Source organism: Brassica napus, chromosome C6 (genome assembly GCF_020379485.1).
Source record: "Brassica napus cultivar Da-Ae chromosome C6, Da-Ae, whole genome shotgun sequence".
NCBI lineage: Eukaryota > Viridiplantae > Streptophyta > Magnoliopsida > Brassicales > Brassicaceae > Brassica > Brassica napus.
Genome location: NC_063449.1, coordinates 47169631 through 47190716, shown reverse-complemented (window position 1 = coordinate 47190716; position 21086 = coordinate 47169631). Strand labels below are relative to the sequence as shown.

At 36.4% G+C, this 21086-nt stretch overlaps 4 protein-coding genes across 4 annotated transcripts; all 4 read left to right on the top strand.

Moving 5' to 3' along the window:
- Window positions 1-5281: 5281 nt before the first annotated feature.
- On the top strand, window positions 5282-7420 carry LOC106354557 (9-cis-epoxycarotenoid dioxygenase NCED9, chloroplastic). The gene has a single exon (XM_013794524.3). The coding sequence runs from the start codon at window positions 5445-5447 to the stop codon at window positions 7251-7253; it is 1809 nt and encodes a 602-aa protein (XP_013649978.1). The 5' UTR covers window positions 5282-5444; the 3' UTR covers window positions 7254-7420.
- A 7531-nt stretch (window positions 7421-14951) lies between these two features.
- Window positions 14952-16724, top strand: LOC106357326 (glutathione S-transferase U21). Its single transcript, XM_013797006.3, has 2 exons — window positions 14952-15346; window positions 16198-16724. The coding sequence occupies exons 1-2, from the start codon at window positions 15026-15028 to the stop codon at window positions 16540-16542; spliced, it is 666 nt and encodes a 221-aa protein (XP_013652460.1). The 5' UTR covers window positions 14952-15025; the 3' UTR covers window positions 16543-16724.
- A 235-nt stretch (window positions 16725-16959) lies between these two features.
- On the top strand, window positions 16960-18018 carry LOC106357381 (glutathione S-transferase U21). The gene is made up of 2 exons (XM_013797056.3): window positions 16960-17369; window positions 17525-18018. The coding sequence occupies exons 1-2, from the start codon at window positions 17052-17054 to the stop codon at window positions 17867-17869; spliced, it is 663 nt and encodes a 220-aa protein (XP_013652510.2). The 5' UTR covers window positions 16960-17051; the 3' UTR covers window positions 17870-18018.
- A 59-nt stretch (window positions 18019-18077) lies between these two features.
- LOC106357328 (glutathione S-transferase U22-like) lies at window positions 18078-19619 on the top strand. The gene is made up of 2 exons (XM_013797008.3): window positions 18078-18579; window positions 19080-19619. The coding sequence occupies exons 1-2, from the start codon at window positions 18265-18267 to the stop codon at window positions 19419-19421; spliced, it is 657 nt and encodes a 218-aa protein (XP_013652462.1). The 5' UTR covers window positions 18078-18264; the 3' UTR covers window positions 19422-19619.
- Window positions 19620-21086: the final 1467 nt, after the last annotated feature.

Genomic DNA, 21086 nt, shown 5'->3' with positions numbered 1-21086 from the left:
CCACCAAAAAAGCTACGGGTTGATGTGGAGGCGGATTTTCGGCATCCGTCCTCTCCTCTTCCTTAAAAGTAGTATGCTGGAACTGTCAAGAGGTGGGGAACCCCTGGACAGTTCGACGACTCCGAGAAATCTGCAAAAAAAGTCGATCCTGACATCATATTTCTCTCGGAGACAAAAAATCCCCATCATGTGGTGGTTAAAAAACTCGAATGCTTAAGGCTGGGGAACATCAGAACGGTACCTCCACATGGAACTGCAGGAGGAGGACTAGCTCTACTTTGGAAAGAGGGAATTGATCTTGAAGTTGTCTCCTCTTGTAAAAATTATTTTTACACTAAGTTGATCTATGAAGGGAAATTAAGCTTTGCTACATTCATTTATGGAGACATAGATAAGAAGAAGCGAAAGCAAACCTGAGACTTCCTTTCCGCATTAGCTCTGGTGCGTGACGCTCCTTGGTTCTTATCTGGAGATTTCAATGATCTCACGGGTAATATCGAGAAAGAAAGAGGACCTGAAAGACCAGAGGGATCCATTGAAGACTTCAGAACTTTCCTTATCGAAGGTGACCTCTATGACCTCCAACACTCTGGTAATTGCCTCTCTTGGAAGGGAAAACGATGGGATCACAATGAAAAGTGTCGCCTAGACCGTGCGCTCTCAAATAGCTCTTGGGCAGAACTTTATCCGTCTGGCCGCTGCGAGTACCTCAGATTCGAAAGTTCTGACCATCGACACATTGTTACATATTTTGAACCCCTGCGAAAGAAAAAGAAGAGAATCTTTAGATACGACCGGACCTTAAGTACCAACCCTGAAGTGAAAAAACTGGTGGAAGATATTTGGGCAGAGGAGATACAACTTAAGGTCAAACAGAAGATTGACAAGTGCAGAACAACTATTATCAAATGGTCAAAACAACAACAAGTTGAGCTAAAGACGCGATAGGAGGACTTAAAGAGACAAATTGACCAGCTACTGTCGGCTTCTATACCCAATGAAACACGTCTTGCTGGACTCTATGAAGAGTTGAAAAAAACATACAAGAACGAAGAAGACCATTGGTACCAACGAAGCAGACAACTCAGGTTAAACTTGGGAGACAAGAACACAGGCTTTTTCCACGCCTCTACTAGGAAAAGAAGAACACTCAATAAACTTACTGTAATTGAGGATGCAGATGGTAAGCCGATGTTCACAGAGGAAGATATCGCAGCCACAATGGAGACATATTTTGCTAATATCTTCACTACTGTTCCCCGTGATCCTGACAATATGGAAGCAGTGATCAATGAAGCCATCCAACCAATCATCTCTGAGGCTACAAAACAGAGACTGATTCGCTTACCTGATTCAGAGGAGATTAAGAACGCTCTCTTTTCCATTCACCCGGGCAAGGCACCGGGACCTGATGGTTTTTCAGCTTGCTTCTTTCAATCAAACTGGCAGGTGATAGGAAACGATGTGGTTAGAGAGGTCAAAGAGTTCTTTCACTCAGGCCAAATGCCAAGCTCGATCAACGAAACCCATCAGGCTGATTCCAAAGATACTCAGACCTATGAAGGTCTCAGACTACAGGCCGATAGCGCTCTGCAATGTGAGCTACAAAATCATCTCGAAACTCCTAGCTAAGCGCCTCCAGCCTCTCCTTGGTGACCTCATCACCGAAACCCAATCTGCATTTTTCCCACAAAGAGCCATATCAGATAACATTTTGATCACCCATGAACTGCTACACTACCTAAAGAAGTCAAAGGCGAAGAAACATTGTTATATGGTTGTCAAAACTGACATGAGCAAAGCTTATGACAGGTTAGAATGGGACTCCATCAAGCTTGCTATCCTAAGATTTGGCTTTCACCCTACCTTCACAGATTGGATCATGCAATGCATTTCGACAGTCAGCTTCTCATTCATAATCAATGATGCATCAAGAGGAAATGTCAAACCCGGCAGAGGAATAAGACAAGGTGACCCTCTATCCCCGTATATCTTTATCCTCTGCGGGGAACTCCTATCAAGTCTATGCAACCTGGGACAAAGGAATGGGAAACTGAAAGGAATAGCCCTTGCATCAGGCGTACCAAGCATAAATCATCTGCTCTTTGCAGATGATACTATGTTCTTTTGCAAAGCAAACACAGCCAATGCCCAAACGCTAAACAAGATCCTAGTTACCTATGAATCACTCTCGGGGCAGCTAATCAACACTCAAAAATCTGCAGTCTCTTTCTCAAAAAATTCAAGCAATGAACTAAAAGCGCAGATAAAGCAGATCCTAGGCATAGAAAATAGTGGAGGCTTTGGGAAATACCTAGGACTGCCTGAGCAATTTGGTCGCCAGAAGCGCGATGCCTTTGGATTCATAGTCGATCGTATGAAGCGCAAAGCTATTTGCTGGTCCTCAAAACATCTATCCAGAGCAGGGAAGATGGTGATGCTACGCTCTGTATTAGCCACAATACCATCGCATGCAATGTCCTGCTTTAAGCTCCCCCAAACCCTCTGCGCCCAAATCCAATCTCTGCTAACGCGCTTCTGGTGGGATTCTACACAAGATAAGAGGAAAATGTCGTGGATTTCGTGGAAGAAGATGGCAAAACCAAAAAAACTGGGAGGTCTAGGATTCAAAGACATACATACGTTTAATGCTGCTCTTCTAGCGATATTAAGCTGGAGAATAATCACAAAACCTTCCTGTCTCCTTGCTCGATGCTTACTGGGGAAGCACTGTAAGGAAGAACATTTTTTATCAGTTCAAGCAGCTAAATCATCCTCCCATGGATGGAAGAGTGTACTGATTGGTCGAGACCTGTTAGTAAAACACTTGGGGTGGATTGTCGGCACAGGTACTAACATCAGCGTGTGGCATGATCCTTGGTTGTCAACATTATGCCAACAGCGACCCTTTGGACCTGCCCCAGAAGCATTTAAGGATCTTCTAGTTGCGGACCTCATGATGGACAATTCCACAGAATGGGACACCCACAAGATCGATCTCGTTCTTCCCTTCCATAAGGCAGAAGTACTTCAAATTAAACCTTCCATCTGCAACGGCCCTGATGAACTGGTGTGGCTCCGAAGCCAATCAGGTGAATACTCCACAAAATCCGGATACAAAACGCAGATGGAGACACTCATCAATGAAGAGAGACCTGTACATTCGATGAATCAAGACTGGTTAGCAAATGTATGGAATCTGAAGGCAGCAGAGAAGATAAAACTTTTCCTCTGGAGCGCCCTTCATGATGCTTTACCAGTTGGAGAACAATTTTCAGTCAGAAACATACCTCTATCAAACAGTTGTACTCGATGTAATGAGACTGAATCTGCGTTCCATGTCCTCTTCACTTGTACGTATGCCCAAGAAGTCTGGGACCTAGCTCCGCTGGCTTCGACCTTGACTGTAACTCTCACTACAACTACGTGGACCTGTCTTGACCTGCTCCGACGGATTCCTTCCCTACCGCCTACAGGACTAGGCCCAGGGGTACTCTCTGCTTGGATCTGTTGGAACCTCTGGATCTCCAGAAACCAATTGATCTTCCAAAAACGCCACTTCTCACCAGAGGAGACAATCCTGAAGGCGATCCGAGAAGCCCGCGAGTGGACCTCTGCTCAGAATCTAAACCCTACCCATCATCAAATCAACCCTCGCATCAACCAGGATCCCAATCTAGTCCCGTCTAGAACTTGCATGTACACGGACGCCGCATGGAATCCATCGACGAAGTGTGCAAGACTTGCTTGGATCATTGATGATGCGGGTTCATCCTCCTCTCATTCAGCGACAGCTACCTTCGTAGCATCGCCCCTAACTGCGGAAACCTTGGCATTGAGAGATGCCATGACCTCTGCTCTGCATTGCGGGATTAACACTCCTCATCTGTTCTGATTCTCAGATTCTCATTAATTTGGTGAATTCAAGGGGAAGACATGTCGAGATCGCCGTTCTCCTCAAGGATATTCAATTCCTATCTACCCTCTTTAATGTCGTTGAGTTTAAGTTCATTCCTAGACTAGATAATCATAGAGCTGACCGTGTGGCCAAACATGCTCTATCCATAATGTAACCGTTTTAAGTTTTAATTTGAAGGCTGATTTACAAAAAAAAAAATACAAGCAAGCCGCGTGAGGCACATTATACCTTTTTAAACTTTATAGTGTATATCATTTAGTGACTTATTTATGTTTAAATGGTGTTTGTGCACCATATTTATGTCATCTCCAGTAAGAGTATTTCCGATTTCATTTCATATTTTACTCCAAAATAGAGTGAAAAATAGAGTAATAAACAAAAAAAAAATTATTCTATTTATGAATTAATATTTTTATTTTTTGTTAATTACTTTATTTCTTATTTTATTTTAAAGTAAATCATGAATTAGGAATGGAAATGCTCTAAAAATGCAATGGTTTCTACAAATATTTACTTATCTTATATTAACTTTTTAGATTTCTGGAAGTTTCAAGTCGCAAAATGGAGAAGATGCCACGTTTGGTGCGATTAAAACGTTGGATGTGAAGGCAACAACGCGTCTTAACCAAAAAGCCAGTCCCCACTTCCATTAGCCGTGGAACACCAAACCATATGGCTTTTTAATCTCTAAATATTCACATGTTATTATATGCATGCATGCTCATTTTTATGATGTCCAATTAATAACATATTTTTGGTTTACATACATATTTATTTTCTAACTGAAGGTAGTTTCACGTAGGTTCTTCGAAAGAGTTGAACACGAGATACATCCATATTATCTCACACCTAATTTTAAAAAAGTGAAATTATAAAAATATTACAATCACTTAGAATTTAAAAACTAACGATTGTAACCTATCTAACGAATATCTCACTTTTTTTTTTTTTAATATCTCACATTGTTGGTATCATCTAAATCGTTATACTTCTATAAGCCTAATTCATAAACAAGGAGGTGGCAAGAAAACAATTAACATATAACAATTTCTTTCTTTCTTTGTTGTTGTTGAACTGATACCTTATTTGAACACCTGAATTTAATATACCCACAAAGATATAATCCTTAGTATATGATTCGATGAATCTAATGTCTCAAAGTAATATATAACCAAAAATTCAGAACTTATGAAATTTCATTTGAATAAAAGGACAAATAAATACTAAACAAAAAATCATATTTGTTTCTTTTTTGACAAACAACCAGCAAAATCAGGATCATCAGATCATAAACACAAGACACATGTAAGAATGACAAAGCAAAGAGGCAATAATACCCTTCTCTCTTCCTTGCAGATATATATAGAACCTCATGTCCCTTGTTTTAGCCATATACTCATTCACATCTCTCTCTCACACACACACACACACAAACACAAAGAGTATGGACAAAACACAAACTCGGCCTTGAAGAAAACCCCAAAACGCAGCGTTTTATCAGAAAAAACCAAAGGATCATTTGATTATGGCTTCTACTTCTACTACCTTACTTCCTTCTACTTCAACCCAGTTTCTTGATCGTTCTTCTAGACACAATCTTCAATCCTTATCATTCTCAACTTCATCAACACTCGGAAACAAGAAACTAAACCCCTGTTCTGTTTCCTTCTCCAACAATAAAACCTTCTCCATCTCGTCTTCTCTCCAGTCTCCGGCGACATATCAACCACCGTCTTGGAAGAAACTATGCAACGACGTCGCCTCCTTGATCACCAAAACAACGAGTCACAACCCGATACAGAGAACCGCCGCTACGATCTTAGACGCGGTGGAGAACGCCATGGTCTCCCACGAGCGCCGCCGTCACCCCCTCCCCAAAACGGCGGACCCCGCCGTGCAAATTGCCGGAAACTTCTTCCCGGTCCCGGAGCAACCGGTCAAGCACAACCTTCCGGTGACGGGAACAGTGCCAGAGTGTATCCAAGGAGTCTACGTCAGAAACGGAGCTAACCCGCTTCACAAACCGATCTCCGGCCACCATTTATTCGACGGAGACGGTATGGTTCACGCGGTCCGGTTTAATAACGGTTCTGTTAGTTATTCGTGCCGGTTTACCGAAACAAACCGGTTTGTTCAAGAGCGAGAGCTCGGCCGGTCTGTTTTCCCCAAAGCGATCGGAGAGCTTCACGGACACTTGGGGATCGCTAAGCTTATGCTCTTCAACGCACGTGGGCTATTCGGGTTAGTAGACCCGACCCGAGGACTCGGTGTAGCTAATGCCGGTTTAGTCTATTTCAACGGTCATCTCTTAGCCATGTCCGAAGACGATTTACCGTACCACGTAAAAGTCACCCAAACCGGAGATTTAGAAACCTCGGGCCGGTACGATTTTGACGGTCAGCTAAAATCGACAATGATCGCCCACCCGAAACTCGACCCGGAAACCCGCGAGCTATTCGCTCTCAGCTACGACGTCGTTTCGAAGCCTTACTTAAAATACTTCAGATTCTCATCGGCCGGTCAAAAATCCCCCGACGTCGAGATCCCGCTCGACCAACCGACGATGATCCACGACTTCGCGATCACGGAGAACTTCGTCGTGGTTCCGGACCAGCAAGTGGTGTTCAGGCTACCGGAGATGATCCGCGGCGGCTCTCCGGTGGTTTACGACAAAAACAAGAAATCAAGATTCGGTGTTTTGAGCAAATACGCTGAAGACGCTTCGTCGATGCGGTGGATCGAGGTGGAAGACTGCTTCTGTTTCCATCTCTGGAACGCTTGGGAAGAGGCGGAGACAGACGAGGTCGTCGTCATCGGGTCATGCATGACGCCGCCCGACTCGATATTCAACGAACACGACGAAACACTTCAGAGTGTTTTGTCGGAGATAAGACTAAACCTGAAAACAGGGGAGTCCACGCGTCGGCCGGTTATCTCCGAGAAATTAAATCTCGAAGCCGGTATGGTAAACCGGAATCTTTTAGGTAGAAAAACGCGGTTCGCTTACCTTGCTTTAACCGAACCGTGGCCTAAAGTGTCCGGTTTCGCGAAAGTGGACTTATCTACCGGAGAAGTTCAAAAATATATATACGGTGACGGTAAGTTCGGAGGAGAGCCTCTGTTTATGCCGGAGGGTTCCAGTGACGCCACAGAAGACAGTGGTTACGTTATGGTGTTTGTTCACGACGAGGAAAATGTGAGATCTGAACTACAAATCATAAATGCAGTTAGTCTGAAGCTCGAAGCTACGGTTACGCTTCCATCGAGAGTTCCTTATGGTTTCCACGGAACTTTTATCAGCAATGAAGATTTATTGAAGCAAGCTTTGTGTTAATCTCAGATTAACATTTTTTTTAGGTTTTTTTTATAAATGTTATAGTCTATGAGAATTGTTGCCTGAGGGATTGTTGTGCATTAGTCGCCGGGGTCGAATCTCTTGATTTTTTTGTGTGTGGATACGTGTATAATTAATATTTAAACCAATTAGAGGATTAATCACAAGCTGAAGCTGACTCAAAAGAGTAATGACATTCGAGTATAAATCTGAGCATAAATTATTCAAGTAGATGAATATGGGTTATACAATAATTAAAAAGTGGGGAACATTATTTTTGTGCAGACCGACTAAAATGATTTATAAGAAGTTATTATGTGATACTATAAAGTATAAACTAAGATAATATCAGGTAAAATAGTGTGTTATTTAGCAAAATGGCAATTTTATTATATGCCTTAAACATACATGGCAGGCCTACTCTTATTTCTCTGTTCATTTTTCTTGTTTTCTTCCAATTATTAACTTTTTTTCTTGTTTTGTTGCAGACTGTCACCTAGTTACAAACTTACAATTCAAATGTTGTTTTTCTTTCTTATTAGTGGACCGGTAAAAGAATTAAACTGTTAATTGGAATTATGAAAATTTTGAAGCACTTTTGATTGGTAGTGTGACATCTAGCTGTTTGTTTTCATAGGCAAAATATTGCAAACGATGTTCTTGAATCGGCTAAACAACCTTTTTTTTGTTGGATGTCAAACAAAGAAAATACAGTTTAGTTAAAGGCAGGACGCTTTACTGTGAATCATTGTATAATATAGTGTATATGGATTTATTTCTAAAACAAGAATGCCAAAAAATGGATTATTTGATCGGATTACGTCATTTGTAGATTTTACCTTGATGTTGTTGCGCTCTCTAAGTTTAAGCATGCTGGATACATCTCATACTTTTGACTTGTATTAAAAGAATACTTGATGCTATTTTCCACTTTCACTAAAAACATTTTTTTCTTACGATCTTTTGTTCTATACTCTTATTGGCTCTAATGTAGGCGTACGTCAACACTGACAATTGACACAAGCCAATCGATTGATTCTTCTCTTTGAACATGTATTACATCTCATAGCCACTCTTTTTATTGGGCATATTTAAATTCATTATTTATAGTGTTTCATATCTAAAAACCATGCCTATAGATTGCTTTGGGTTAAGATTCTGTTATGGATGTTTAACCAGTCTGTTGTTAGACCAAGGTTGAAGATAACTTGAAGCTCAAGTTATTCTATTCCTACCAAATTATGGATTGGGAAGGAAAAAGAAACGTTTAGAATATTTAGGAGTTACCTAAATGTCAATTGTTTTGTGAGTTTAGGAAGTTTACTTTCCTATATATGGAGATGCAAGGTGTTGCATAGCATATGAATTGTGAGTGTGTGTGTGATTGAGAACTTTTGTTTTTGAGTTATTTTTCCAGGGCAATGGGAAAAGTGTTCTTAAAAATCTCAATCTTGAATTCTATATCTGTAAACCATCTCTTCTTTTGCATATACTATTCGTAAAAATCGAAATCATAATAAAAAAATTAGTCGAACAAAACTAGCAACAATATCATACATATTTATAGCATATATGTTATCTGTTAAATAGTATAATTGCCGAGAATACGCTGATTTTGTCTCGGAATTTGACGCTTAAAAATATTATACTCCGTAATATATCATGCATTTAGAAAATTCAGTAACGACTTTGTAGATAGAAGCTAAATGCCACGGTGTACAGTCTGTGAGCTCATTCGATGTTTATCGTAGAGAGAGTTCTAGATACATGTTCTAACAATTTAGAAATGAAAATATCTATTGTTCCTATCTATTCATCTCTATGTGTGTGTGTTTTTCTTTTGGTCAACTATGTATGTATGATGTATCATGTTATGATAGTATACATAATACGTGTCGCCAGATATCGAAGGCAACGCAAGCAATCCAGGTTACTTTTTTTTTTTTTTTTTTAATCCAGGTTACTTCTCACCCTTTTTTCTTCTTCATGAAATAATTATATGTATTTATAATTGAATTATTCACATTATCAAACATGATCGGTGTGAAGTCCAATATTTTCGGAAAAGCGCACACACACACTTTTGCTAATAAGTGTATATTTGGCTACCCAAATTTAGCTAAACTTGTTTGTTAGTGTTACATGTAAGATAGTTAGCTATACATATTAGGAGATAGACGTTTGAAGCAGAAAGAAACAAAGCTTAGTTTAATTAAATATCAGTTGCCAAACCCTCAGTTTAGAGGGACGTTACAAAAAGATTCTCTCTAATCTCTCTTCCTCCAAACCCTACTTTTCCTAGCCGCCGCCTCATCTGTTTCTAGATTCGGTGACCGACGACGCCTGCTCAGTCGTCGGTCGCCACCCCCTCTTCTCTCTACTTTCTGCTCGCCTCCTACTCTGTAGCCAAGCGTCTCTCCCCGTCCTCTTTGCTTCATCGTCTCTGGATTCTCGTTAGATAGCGGCCGGATCTAACGATTCTAATCGGAAGTTGGGTGTGTGCTCACCTTCTCTGGAGTGTTGGCGAGGCTGAGGTAGGTCGTTTGCTTGCAGAAAGCTCCGTTTTGAAGCTCGATCTGGTTCAAGATCTGGTCGGTTCTGGGTCAGTTCCACCTACGAGGTACCTCGCTGGATTCGCAGAGCGTCGCTGCCTCTGTTTTTCTAGCTTGTCGATACCTTCTCTTGTCTCCGGATTTTCTTTCAGTCTGGTGCTCAGTCAGAACTTCCCCATCCAGATCTATTGATCTGAGATGCAAAGACGAGTTGAGGCTCTCGTTGGGGACTTCTTTCCAGTCAGATTTTCTCATCAACAAAGCATGGCGGCTCTCCTATGTCGTCTGATTTGGGAGCCCTTTGCTCCTCTGCTCTTCAAGTTCTAGAAGGAGGTTTGACAGTCGCTGTACCCTGCCTTTTCCGTGTTTGAAGCTGGTTATCTTTGAGTGGTTTGCTCGTGCGAAGGGACCGGAGTCAAGAGCCAAAACAACCTCTGCTTGCTTCCACCTGCGACCCTCTGCGCTTCATCTACTGGCCCCTCACTATGAGAAAAGGGTTCTGAGGGAACCTCAGTGTTGGCCTCTGGAGTTGTTTCGACGTCTGGAGTAGACTTCATCGGATGTTGGCCGGACCAGGACCTAGTCAACCCTGCTTCGCCTAAATGTCCTTTCGAAGTCGCCTTCGGGACAAGCCTCGGATCCTAGGCTTGTTCTCCGGTTGATTTACTCTTATGTGTGATGCTCTTGCTGCAGGTTCCAGCTTCAAGATTCAGCGTCGTACTACTAGAACGTTACTGTTGTTCTGAAATCATTTTAGCTAAGCTTCGATTGTCTTTAGGGAATATCGAACCTTCATATCTCTGGATGTCTTTTTATCTTTTTTTGGGGCTTCCACAGACCCTTGCTTGTTAGCTATCTTAGATACATAGGTTTTGGTTATTCAAAGTCATTTGTATCTCATGTATCATTATTTGCTTAATGAAATTCACATACTTATCAAAAAAAAAAAAAAAACAAAGCTTAGTTTGGCCGTAGGAGTCTTGAAAGGGCAGGTGTGGTTTGTTCCAAGTTTGTTGGGGGTTCTAAACGCGTTTTGGTCTGACGCCTATGTATCTTTTTCTGACGTTTGTTTCTTTTTAACTAAGAAAACTTGCTTGCAGCTATTACATTATCATAATAATACTATGATCGAATTGAGTTTCTTAGTTTTGATAAGATATTCTATTTTAAAATAAAATAAAATAAATAATACTCTAGCAAAGAGGTGGATCTTGTGATATATGTATATAAATTTATAGATGAATATTTGTATCAACTTATTAAACGCCAATCACGATACTATTCAGAAAAGTTGTTTCAAATGTGTTCAGGAAATATTATAATTACAAATATAGACTTATATTTAACTACGTTGTAAGTTTTATAGGTTGGGCATGAAATTTTTGAAGTAGGACTTAATTTTTTTTTTTTTTTTTGATAATTTGTTATTTTTTTGGTTAACGTTATGATCGGATATATTTTCCAGTAAAATCAATGGCGCAAAATGTGTTTTCCATGTCAAATACTTACTATTCGCAATAGCGCTGAGTAGGTAAGGGAACATGATTTTCTTGTATTTGTCGTTGTGAAATTTGTATCCATAGACTAATAAATCAAGATGTCCTTTTTTCAAAAAAAAAAATAATAATAAATCAAGAGGAACAGTTTCCTCAATGCAGGAATGATTTTGTCTTTTCTAATTGAAGAAGACAGAATGTAAGAAAACATAAAAATAAAGTTCACCATTACAAATGATGAGACTTAACTAACATTAACAAACTTCCCCTAAGCTGCTTTAACAACCTGAGAACCATAGCATTGAGAGTTGAACTATGGTTACAAACTTCAAAAATTAAGACGGAAGAGATGTTGACTTTTAAGTTACAGATTAACCTCTTCAAGAGCTACGGGACGTAATCTAGTTAACACGCACATGAAACTAGTGAAGAAATGAAGATAGCTGTATGTTATTGAGCTTAGGCTTTTGCTCACCGTCCTCAGCTGTGAGCACACCTTTCATCAGAAGTGGCAGGTTTGTGATTGTCTGAAGCCATTTCACATCCTATTATCATGTATCACAAAGAGATCAATCACAGCAAATTTTTTGTTTTTTAATGTTTAGGAAAGTCCTGAGCCATTTGCCTGAATACGATCAATTTGCTTCCAGCTCAAGGTACGATCTATTTGTCCAGCTACGTAGGATGCAAGACCTGAGTCATTTGCCTGAATAATACATCATTATAATGTTTAGGAAAGTTCCAAATCATTTGAAAATTACATATAATTATCAAAGATTGATGTTAGTTAATACCATATCCATCTTGCCTAGGTCAAGACCTTCAAAATTCTTCAAAGTCAAGTAAAAAAAACCTATTCTGAATATCAGATTCTCTGCGATCAAGCCTTCGTGTTATCAACAGTGAGAGCGATTGCTTTAAACCCAGCTCTCTCAGCTCTTCTCAAAAGCTGAGCAACCACATTCCTGTCCTTGTAAACCTATTAAAGAAAAAACTGAACGTTGAAGCTTCTTGATTCATGAGCGAGTAATTATAACGTGCCATGGAGCTAACATAGAGCTAAAAAAATCTGATCCCGGATCCTGTTGAACCAACCTCTTCAACGCTGGAAGTAGCCCATGAAGATAGTGACTGCAACAAGAGCTTTGTGACGTTTCAACTCTCAAATTGTTAATGGACCAAGAAGAAAGGTTCAGTGACAAACCATGATAGTTCCAGAACCAGAGGCAGTCTCTAGCCGCACTAGCATACTCACCTGAACATTACAATATCATGCTCTGTTTTCTCACTCTGTTTTTGATTACTTACCTTCAGGATCCGCCATCTTCTGCATAGATATCTTGAATCCCAAGACAGTTGGAGTTACAACGGTAAACCGGGCTGTGGAACAACAAGAGCCCTTTGTCACTACGTACTCACCAAAAAACCATTGTCTGTTTCATCCAGCAGATAGAAATTGTCTTTTAGTCTACCAAACGCATATAGAATGATATCATAGACCGGTTATTGTAGTAGGTGGCCATGTTTCAATCATGCAAGTAGCTAGAGTGGCCCAACCTAAGAATGAATCTTTTTCTTTTTTCTTAAATTATAGAATTTGTTGGGTTCTCAACTACTCTTGGGATGACAATTTAAGCACTATCTAAAAACTCTTATATGTTGATTCTAACATAAAAGATGCAAAGGGTGATGACGCATGGAACTGACCCAAGAAAGATAGTGGGTTTATGAGAGTTTTCTTCCCAGTTCCCTCACTTTGAGGCTTTGAGTGAAAACTAATTAAGAACCTCAGCAATGGTAAAAAAAAACGTGTGAATCTTTAGAAATGATATTAATATTATTATTAATATTTTACTTATTTTACTTTTTTTTTGTGAAGCTTTGAGTTTTATTCCCAGTTCCCTCTTCTTGCTCTCTCATATTTTAAAATAAAGAAAACTTCTGTGAAAACAATTAGTAATGATTATCTAAGTATCTTTTTATAGTTACAATGAATGAAAAAATTGTGAATAAAAATAAAAATTTGATCCATCACCAAAACTTTTTAAAAAATCATTTATCAGTCTGCATTTTCTTTTTCATATGATACGTTTAAACTATTCTGTAAATATGTGTTTTTTTTTTGGTCAAACTTTTTTTTTTGGTCAAACCTTCTGTAAATATGTATATGATTTTTACTTACCAGCTCCATATCAAAACGAGACACTATCACATGGCACAAATATATCTTAATACGCCACTAGCAGTATTAAATTGGATAACTAGATTTTGATCCGCGCAACCGTGCGGGTGTTTGTTTTCACTTTTCTATACATAAATTATTGTTTTAGAACGTAAGTGGTATATATTTTTAACGTTAATCATATACTTAAATATTTATATAACTATTTCAAATACAATAATTTTATAGTTTACATGTTATAATTAATCAATTGTTTAAACCGTATCAAATATATAACTATTTCAAATACAATAATTTTATAGTTTACATGTTATAATTAATCAATTGTTTAAACCGTATCTATTTGTCACTTCTTATTATATATTTATCTTATTGTATTTGCATTTAGTTATTAAGCAAATTAATATATTCATGAGAAAATATATTTAAAAATTATTTTGTATTTAATTTATGCTAAATTCTGATCTGTCTTTCAAAACTGAATTTTTTTTACCAATATTTTTATGCTTATACATTTTAGATAATATATTATTGTATATACAAAAGTCTAAGATATGTTAATTTTTAGATATGTATTATATAGTTTGTTAATTTTAAGCCGTTCTATCATCATATTATATTTTTAAATAAATAGTTTATATTTATGAAAATAAAATTTATAAATTTATCAATTGAATATAATTTTATCATATTTATTTTAGTATAATAATTGTATTTTAACATGATCATGACTATAAATTGATAAAATAGGATTTAATTTATTTATTTTCATTTTTAAACGATAACTTAAAATACATTAAGTTATTGTTAAAATATTTTTACACAGATTTATTAAAATTTTTAAAATATAATATATAAATATATATTATATTTAAAATGAAAATATATTATGATTAAAGTAGTTACAAAGATTTTATATTATTAACTTTAAAGAAATACATGTTAATTTTTATACATATATTGTATAGTTTGCTAATGTTAACTCATCTTACCAACATATTAGATTTTATTTTTGAATATAAATATTTTATAACTACGAAAATAAAATATATAAATTTAATTCAATTTTATTATGTTTAGCTCAATATAATAATTTTATTTTAGTATGATTGATTATGATTATATAATAAATAAAATATTATAGATTTTTTTATTTTTCATTTTATAAATGATAACTGAATATATTAATGTATAATAATATTTTAAACTAATTACAAAATTAGTGAAAATATTTAAATATAATTTCGAAAATGAAGATCTTGTAAAAATATTTTAAAACAGATTTGTTATAATTTTAAAATAAATATATTTATATTTAAAATGAAAAGATATCAAAAGATATTATGATTAAAATATTTTAAAGATTTTATTTATTATTAGTCTTAATAAAATATATTTAATAAAAATTTTAAATGATGGCCCAAATTAAAAAATCATACATGAGAAATCTGTTTAATATATAAGATATACGAGACAACTAATGTGAAGAAATAAAACAAAAACCACCGTCTCTTTGAGCTTCACGGATCACAAGTCACAACAATGGCGGATGAAGTAATTCTTCTCAACTTCTGGCCAAGTATATTCGGAATGAGAACGACGATTGCTTTGGAAGAGAAAGGAGTCAAGTACGAGTATAGAGAAGAAGAGGATGTGATCAACAACAAAACTCGCTTGCTTCTTGAGATGAATCCGGTTCACAAGAAAATCCCGGTTCTCATCCACAACGGTAAACCAGTCTGCGAATCTATCGTACAAGTTCAGTACATCGACGAGATCTGGCCCGAAAAGAACCCATTCCTCCCTAAAGATCCATACCAGAGAGCTCAAGCTTTATTCTGGGCTGATTTCATCGAGAAGAAGGTAATTAACATATCTAAAATATTAGTTATAAGTAGATTATTTTAGTTATAATTAGTTTATAATCAAAAGCTAATATTAATATATTTGTACCGCAAAATATATATTCTTTAACCAACAAAAAAGAAGGTAATTAACAAATCATCTAGCCTTCTAAGAACCGGCAAATCCGGTGATCCGGTATGTAATCCGGTTTAGATTTTAGAAAAAAATCATTATTTAAAAACTCCATAAACCTACAAAAATCGTTAAAATCTGGAACCGGCTACCTGTTGAATTTTTCAGTTACATTATTAGAAACTGTTTTGTATTCTAATCAAGATGTTAAGTTTTTCAAAAATAAAAATATCATATAATCATGTGGATTATGAGTCTATTAATAAAACTAGTTGATGTGATTTGGCATTAGTTTATTTTTGTTACTGATAATTTATTAAAATTTTATGTTTTACTTTTGGCTTATTTTGGATTTAAATACTTATTGTCTTAAGTCTTGATATATTTTCATTATATGTCATAATTCTTAACTTATTACGAAATTGTTAGATAGTCTAATTTTTTTTTGATATTTTGTATGTGAGATGAAAATAAAAATAAAAAACTAAAGTTAAGTATTTTTTTCAATGTTTTTTAAACATAAAACTTTTTTTTATATTTTCAATAGCTAATATATTATTATACAGTATAATTAATTAATTTATTAACCCGGTTCGCCCGCGGTCAACCCAGTAATCCGGTGATTCGGTAAGTTTTCCGGTTCAGTGTCCGGATTGGGTTTCAGAACACTGCTTCTAGGGTCTTGCTTGTAACTCGTATATGTGAGAGTGTAATGTTACTTGCGTTATACGGAACAGGTGTGTGTTTGTGGGAGGAGGGTTTGGACAACGAAAGGTGAGGAGCTAGAAGCAGCTAATAAGGAGTTTCTTGAACTACTCAAGATTCTTCAATCTGAGCTTGGAGATAAACCTTACTTTGGTGGTGATAAATTCGGGTTTGTAGACATTGTCCTGATTGGATTCTTTTGTTGGTTTCCTGCATACGAGAAGTTTGGTAACTATAGCATGGAATCAGAGTGTTCGAAACTGATGGCTTGGGGTAAAAGGTGCATGCAGAGAGACAGTGTAGCTAATTCTTTGCCTGATCCAGAGAGAGTTATTGGATACGTTTTACATCTTAAGAAGCTATTTGGGCTCGAGTAAGATAGAAATCTATTTAATTGCATTTTCTGTTCTGCTTAGCTCTCTTGTGTGTGTTGTGTTTTCTTGTTCCTAATAAAGCAGAGAGTCTCTAAAGTAAGATGATTTGTTTCTGTTGAATTAGATGTTTGATCTCAATTCTTATAACACTGTAATGTTTTGTAACCTGCCCCATGTTCCATGTAGTCTGAATGCACCACTACAGTATTAATATACGATATATTATAAAGTTACTAGCTATAAACTAATGAAACAAATTATATAAAATAGAAATTAGGTAAGCTGTCAACAATATCATCTATATCAACAAAATGTCCATTATTTTTAAAGTACAAAAAATGGATAGAGAACATGCGAAAAAAGCAAATCAATTTATTTTTTTAAACCATTTAAGGTTTAATAAAGTTTGAATAATACATGCTACCCTTGTAACCAACCTAACTCCTCCTACCCCTTCACCACACATTTGACAAAAGAGAAATAGAGACTAGGAAGCTTCACAGATCTCAAAGATGGCTGAAGAGGTGATCCTTCTGAACTTCTGGCCGAGCATGTTTGGGATGAGGACTATGATTGCGTTGAAGGAGAAAGAAGTGAAGTATGAACACAGAGAAGAAGATCTGATCCACAACAAGAGTGCCTTGCTTCTTGAGATGAATCCTATCTACAAGAAGATACCGGTTCTCATCCACAATGGTAAACCAGTCTGTGAATCTGTCATACAGGTCCAGTACATAGACGAGATCTGGTCCGACAAGAACCCTTTACTTCCTAAAGATCCTTACCAGAGAGCTCAAGCCTTGTTTTGGGCTGACTTCATTGACAAGAAGGTAACAACAATCTTTTCCAAATCCAGAAAATTTTGAATTCTAAGAACAATTAATGGATATTAAACGAAATAAATATTTTGAAAAGTTTTTATTTGTTAGATTCTAGGGTTTTTTGCTTGTAACTCATAGGATGTTACTTGTGTTTCAAGTAACAGTTGTATGTTTGTGGGAGAAAGACTTGGGCAACAAAGGGTGAGGAGCTAGAAGAAGCCAAAAAGGAGTTCATTGACATACTAAAGACTCTTCAATCTGAGCTTGGAGATAAACCTTACTTTGGTGGCAATTCATTCGGGTTTTTAGACATTGTCCTGATTGGATTCTACAGTTGGTTTCCAGCGTACCAGAAGTTTGGTAACTTCAGCATCGAACCAGAGTGTTCTATTCTGATGGATTGGGGCAAGAGGTGTATGGAGAGGGAGAGCGTAGCTACATCCTTGCCTGATCCTGAGAGAATTGGTGGATTCATTTTACAGCTTAAGAAGCTATATAGGATCGAGTAAGACAAGATCGTATCTCTGTTGTGTTTCAGCTCTTTTGTTTTGTTGTGTGTTTCTAATAATGCAGACCATGTTCTGTAAAAGTGGAGTGTTGTTTTAAAACTCAGATGCTTTGTTTGCTTCTTTTAATCTTAAGCTTCAACGTTTGACTTCTTTGAGATCTTGAAGATCCTTGATTCATAAGTAAAATGACGTGAGCAGTGGCGTAAGCATTTTCTAAACCTATTATAAAATTTCAATTCTCGTTGGATTCAATACCAATATTTGAAAATAAAAAAAAAACATTATCTCTACAACAGCGAATAGCTTGAAAACATATCGAAGAAGAAGAATATAAAATGATGTGAAATGGTCACAAAGCATTTTCTAAGTTTTTGATCATACAAGACTTGGCAACAATGGCCGATGAAGTGATCCTTCTAGATTACTGGGCGAGCCCATTTGGTATGAGAGCTAGGATCGCTCTGAGAGAGAAAGGAGTCAAGTTTGAGTGTAGAGAAGAGAATCTGAGAGACAAGAGTCCCTTGCTTCTCCAGATGAATCCGGTTCACAAGAAGATTCCAGTTCTGATCCATAATGGTAAACCGGTCTGTGAATCAATGAACGTGGTTCAGTACATAGACGAGGTCTGGTCCGGTAAAAACTCTATCTTCCCTTCTGATCCATACCAGAGAGCCCAAGCCAGGTTCTGGATCGATTTCATTGATACCAAGGTACAAAAATCCGTAGGACGTGTTACTTGTAGACTCATCATAGTTTCAATGTTAATTAGGTTAAGGTGTATATTTTCATTTTCATTTTATATTTAAATTATTTTTGTTGTTAATATGTAAATAGAATTTACAATTTTCTCGATATACTAATATACAATAATTTTAGTATTGTTTATGAAATTTATAACAATAAACATATATTATATAATAATTATTTTGAAATTTCATATTAACGATTAATTTTAGTAAAACTATATTTGAATATAGTCAAATTGTTTTTTTTTAAATGATAACATTGGCTAACATTACTATACAGTTCAATAAATTTATAAATATTCACCAATCATTGGAGATTAAATTTTAATATGATTTATATTATAAATATATATATATATACGATATTAGATAAAAACATAAAAAATGTTGTTATAATTTTGCTTATAGCTTTTAAAAACGTTGAACCGGCATTGGTTAAACTCTTTGGTAACTGAATGATGCAGGTGTACGAGCCAGCTGACAAGATATGGAGTACAACAGGCGAGGTACAAGAGACGGCCAAAAAAGACTTTATCGAAGCACTCAAGATCCTTGAAGCTGAGCTTGGAGATAAACCCTACTTTGGTGGAGATAACTTTGGATTCGTAGATATTGCCATGACTGGTTATTACAGCTGGTTCGAACCATTTGAGAAGTGCGCTAACTTCAGCATCGAATCAGAGTGTCCAACACTGATGGCTTCAGCCAAGAGGTGTTTGCAGAGAGAAAGCGTGGTTAACTCCATCCCTAACCCTGACGAGCTCTTTGCCTTAGCCCTTAAACTTAGGAAGGAGTATGGTGTCTGAATCTTCCAAATTTCACATTTGGTTTGTGGATTGATTCCACCTCACGTTTGTCTCTTTCCAACAAAGAATAATGGTTTCTTGCCATTCAAGAAAATTTGATAGCTGGGCTGAGCACGTCAAGTTTAGGTTAGCCTTTTGGTTTTGGGCTTGTGACAACTCATGACCCAAATTATAAGGCTTTGTTGTTCGTTGCGGCTATAAATAACAAGAATCCTTCTGGTTCAAACAAACGGTGAATCTTGTCGACCACTACCACAAAAAAGAAAAAAAACGTAATATTGCATTCGTCGCGTCACTATCATTATAATTTGAAGTTCAAACCAATTCTCGTTTCGGAAAATAATAAATAAAACCATTTTTTACGTTAATGTCATTGAAGGCAAATATATTGTCAAACAAAGAGTACAAAAAGAAGAAAAAAGAAAGATGAGGCCACGGAGCAGGAGAAGAGAGTACGTTACTACGTTTGTTTACATGGGGACTTGTACTATGATGCTTTTAATTATATACTAATGAGCCCCCACATTTATGTGTTTGCCTTTATCCAATTACCTTTTTTTTTGTTCTACGATATCCACTTTGAAATAGTGCACAAAAGCTTTATTCAACAAATAAACCAAAACAAAAAATAGTTTTAAATTTCTTCATTCATATTAGCACACAATAATAATTTCAAATTGATCAGCAGGAAAAATAATAATCAAAGGGACTGATCGGGTGAAACAATATACATCCATGCATTACTATTTACGGCTATGTAATTAGTAAAACAAAACAAAAAGCAAAAATGTAAAAGATGAATGTGCTCTTGTACCAAACTCCTCGGAAATATAAAAAACTCCGCATAGTAATTACTGAAATAGCCAAATAGGTGTAACTATTCGTGAAAAACTTGGAAAACCTAATGTTTTCGATATAACGTTTCTAATTAACAATATTTTAATTTATTGATTGATACGTTTCAGTTTATACTTCCTGCGTAAGATAACAAATACAGGCTTTCCTGTGCAAGAATATTTCAAACAATTTTTTTTTGTTCCAAAACATTTATTTTAGTTTAACAGAACAAAAAAAATTTAGGAATATTTCAAACATACTTGTCCCCCAAAAATGACATTTCGCCAAACCAATCTCGATAACTGCTGATCGGATATAGAACCCAATTTTATCCCGGCTATATGCTAATTACTCGCTACTGCTAAAGTACTAATCAGACAGACATTAACAGGGTAACCACAAATACTTTGAGAGGCAAATTTGAAAAAGACAAAAGGGCTAAAAGTCACGTGATAGCTGTCTTTCTCGTGCTAATCAGCCGTTGGATAAGTCTCTTGCTGACTTGGATGAGAGAATTCCGGTGGGGTGTGAAGTAGGGGATAAAACTCATGATTAAAGGCTGTACGAATGTCGTTTTCGGTAAATACTTTAGAGTCTTTTGACCAAAATGGGCGTTGAATAACCCGACCCGTTAACACTTGCATTATATTATTTCATATATTTCCCATTGGCCCCATACATTGAAATATTTTTGTTTTTTTAAATATAGTTTTTTTTCCTAGTAAAATTATTCATTACTAGATTAATTTTCCAATTTTTGTATGGATTTATATAATGTAGTTAAATGCTTGATTTATTTAAACAAAAAGTTAAACAAATTACAATTGG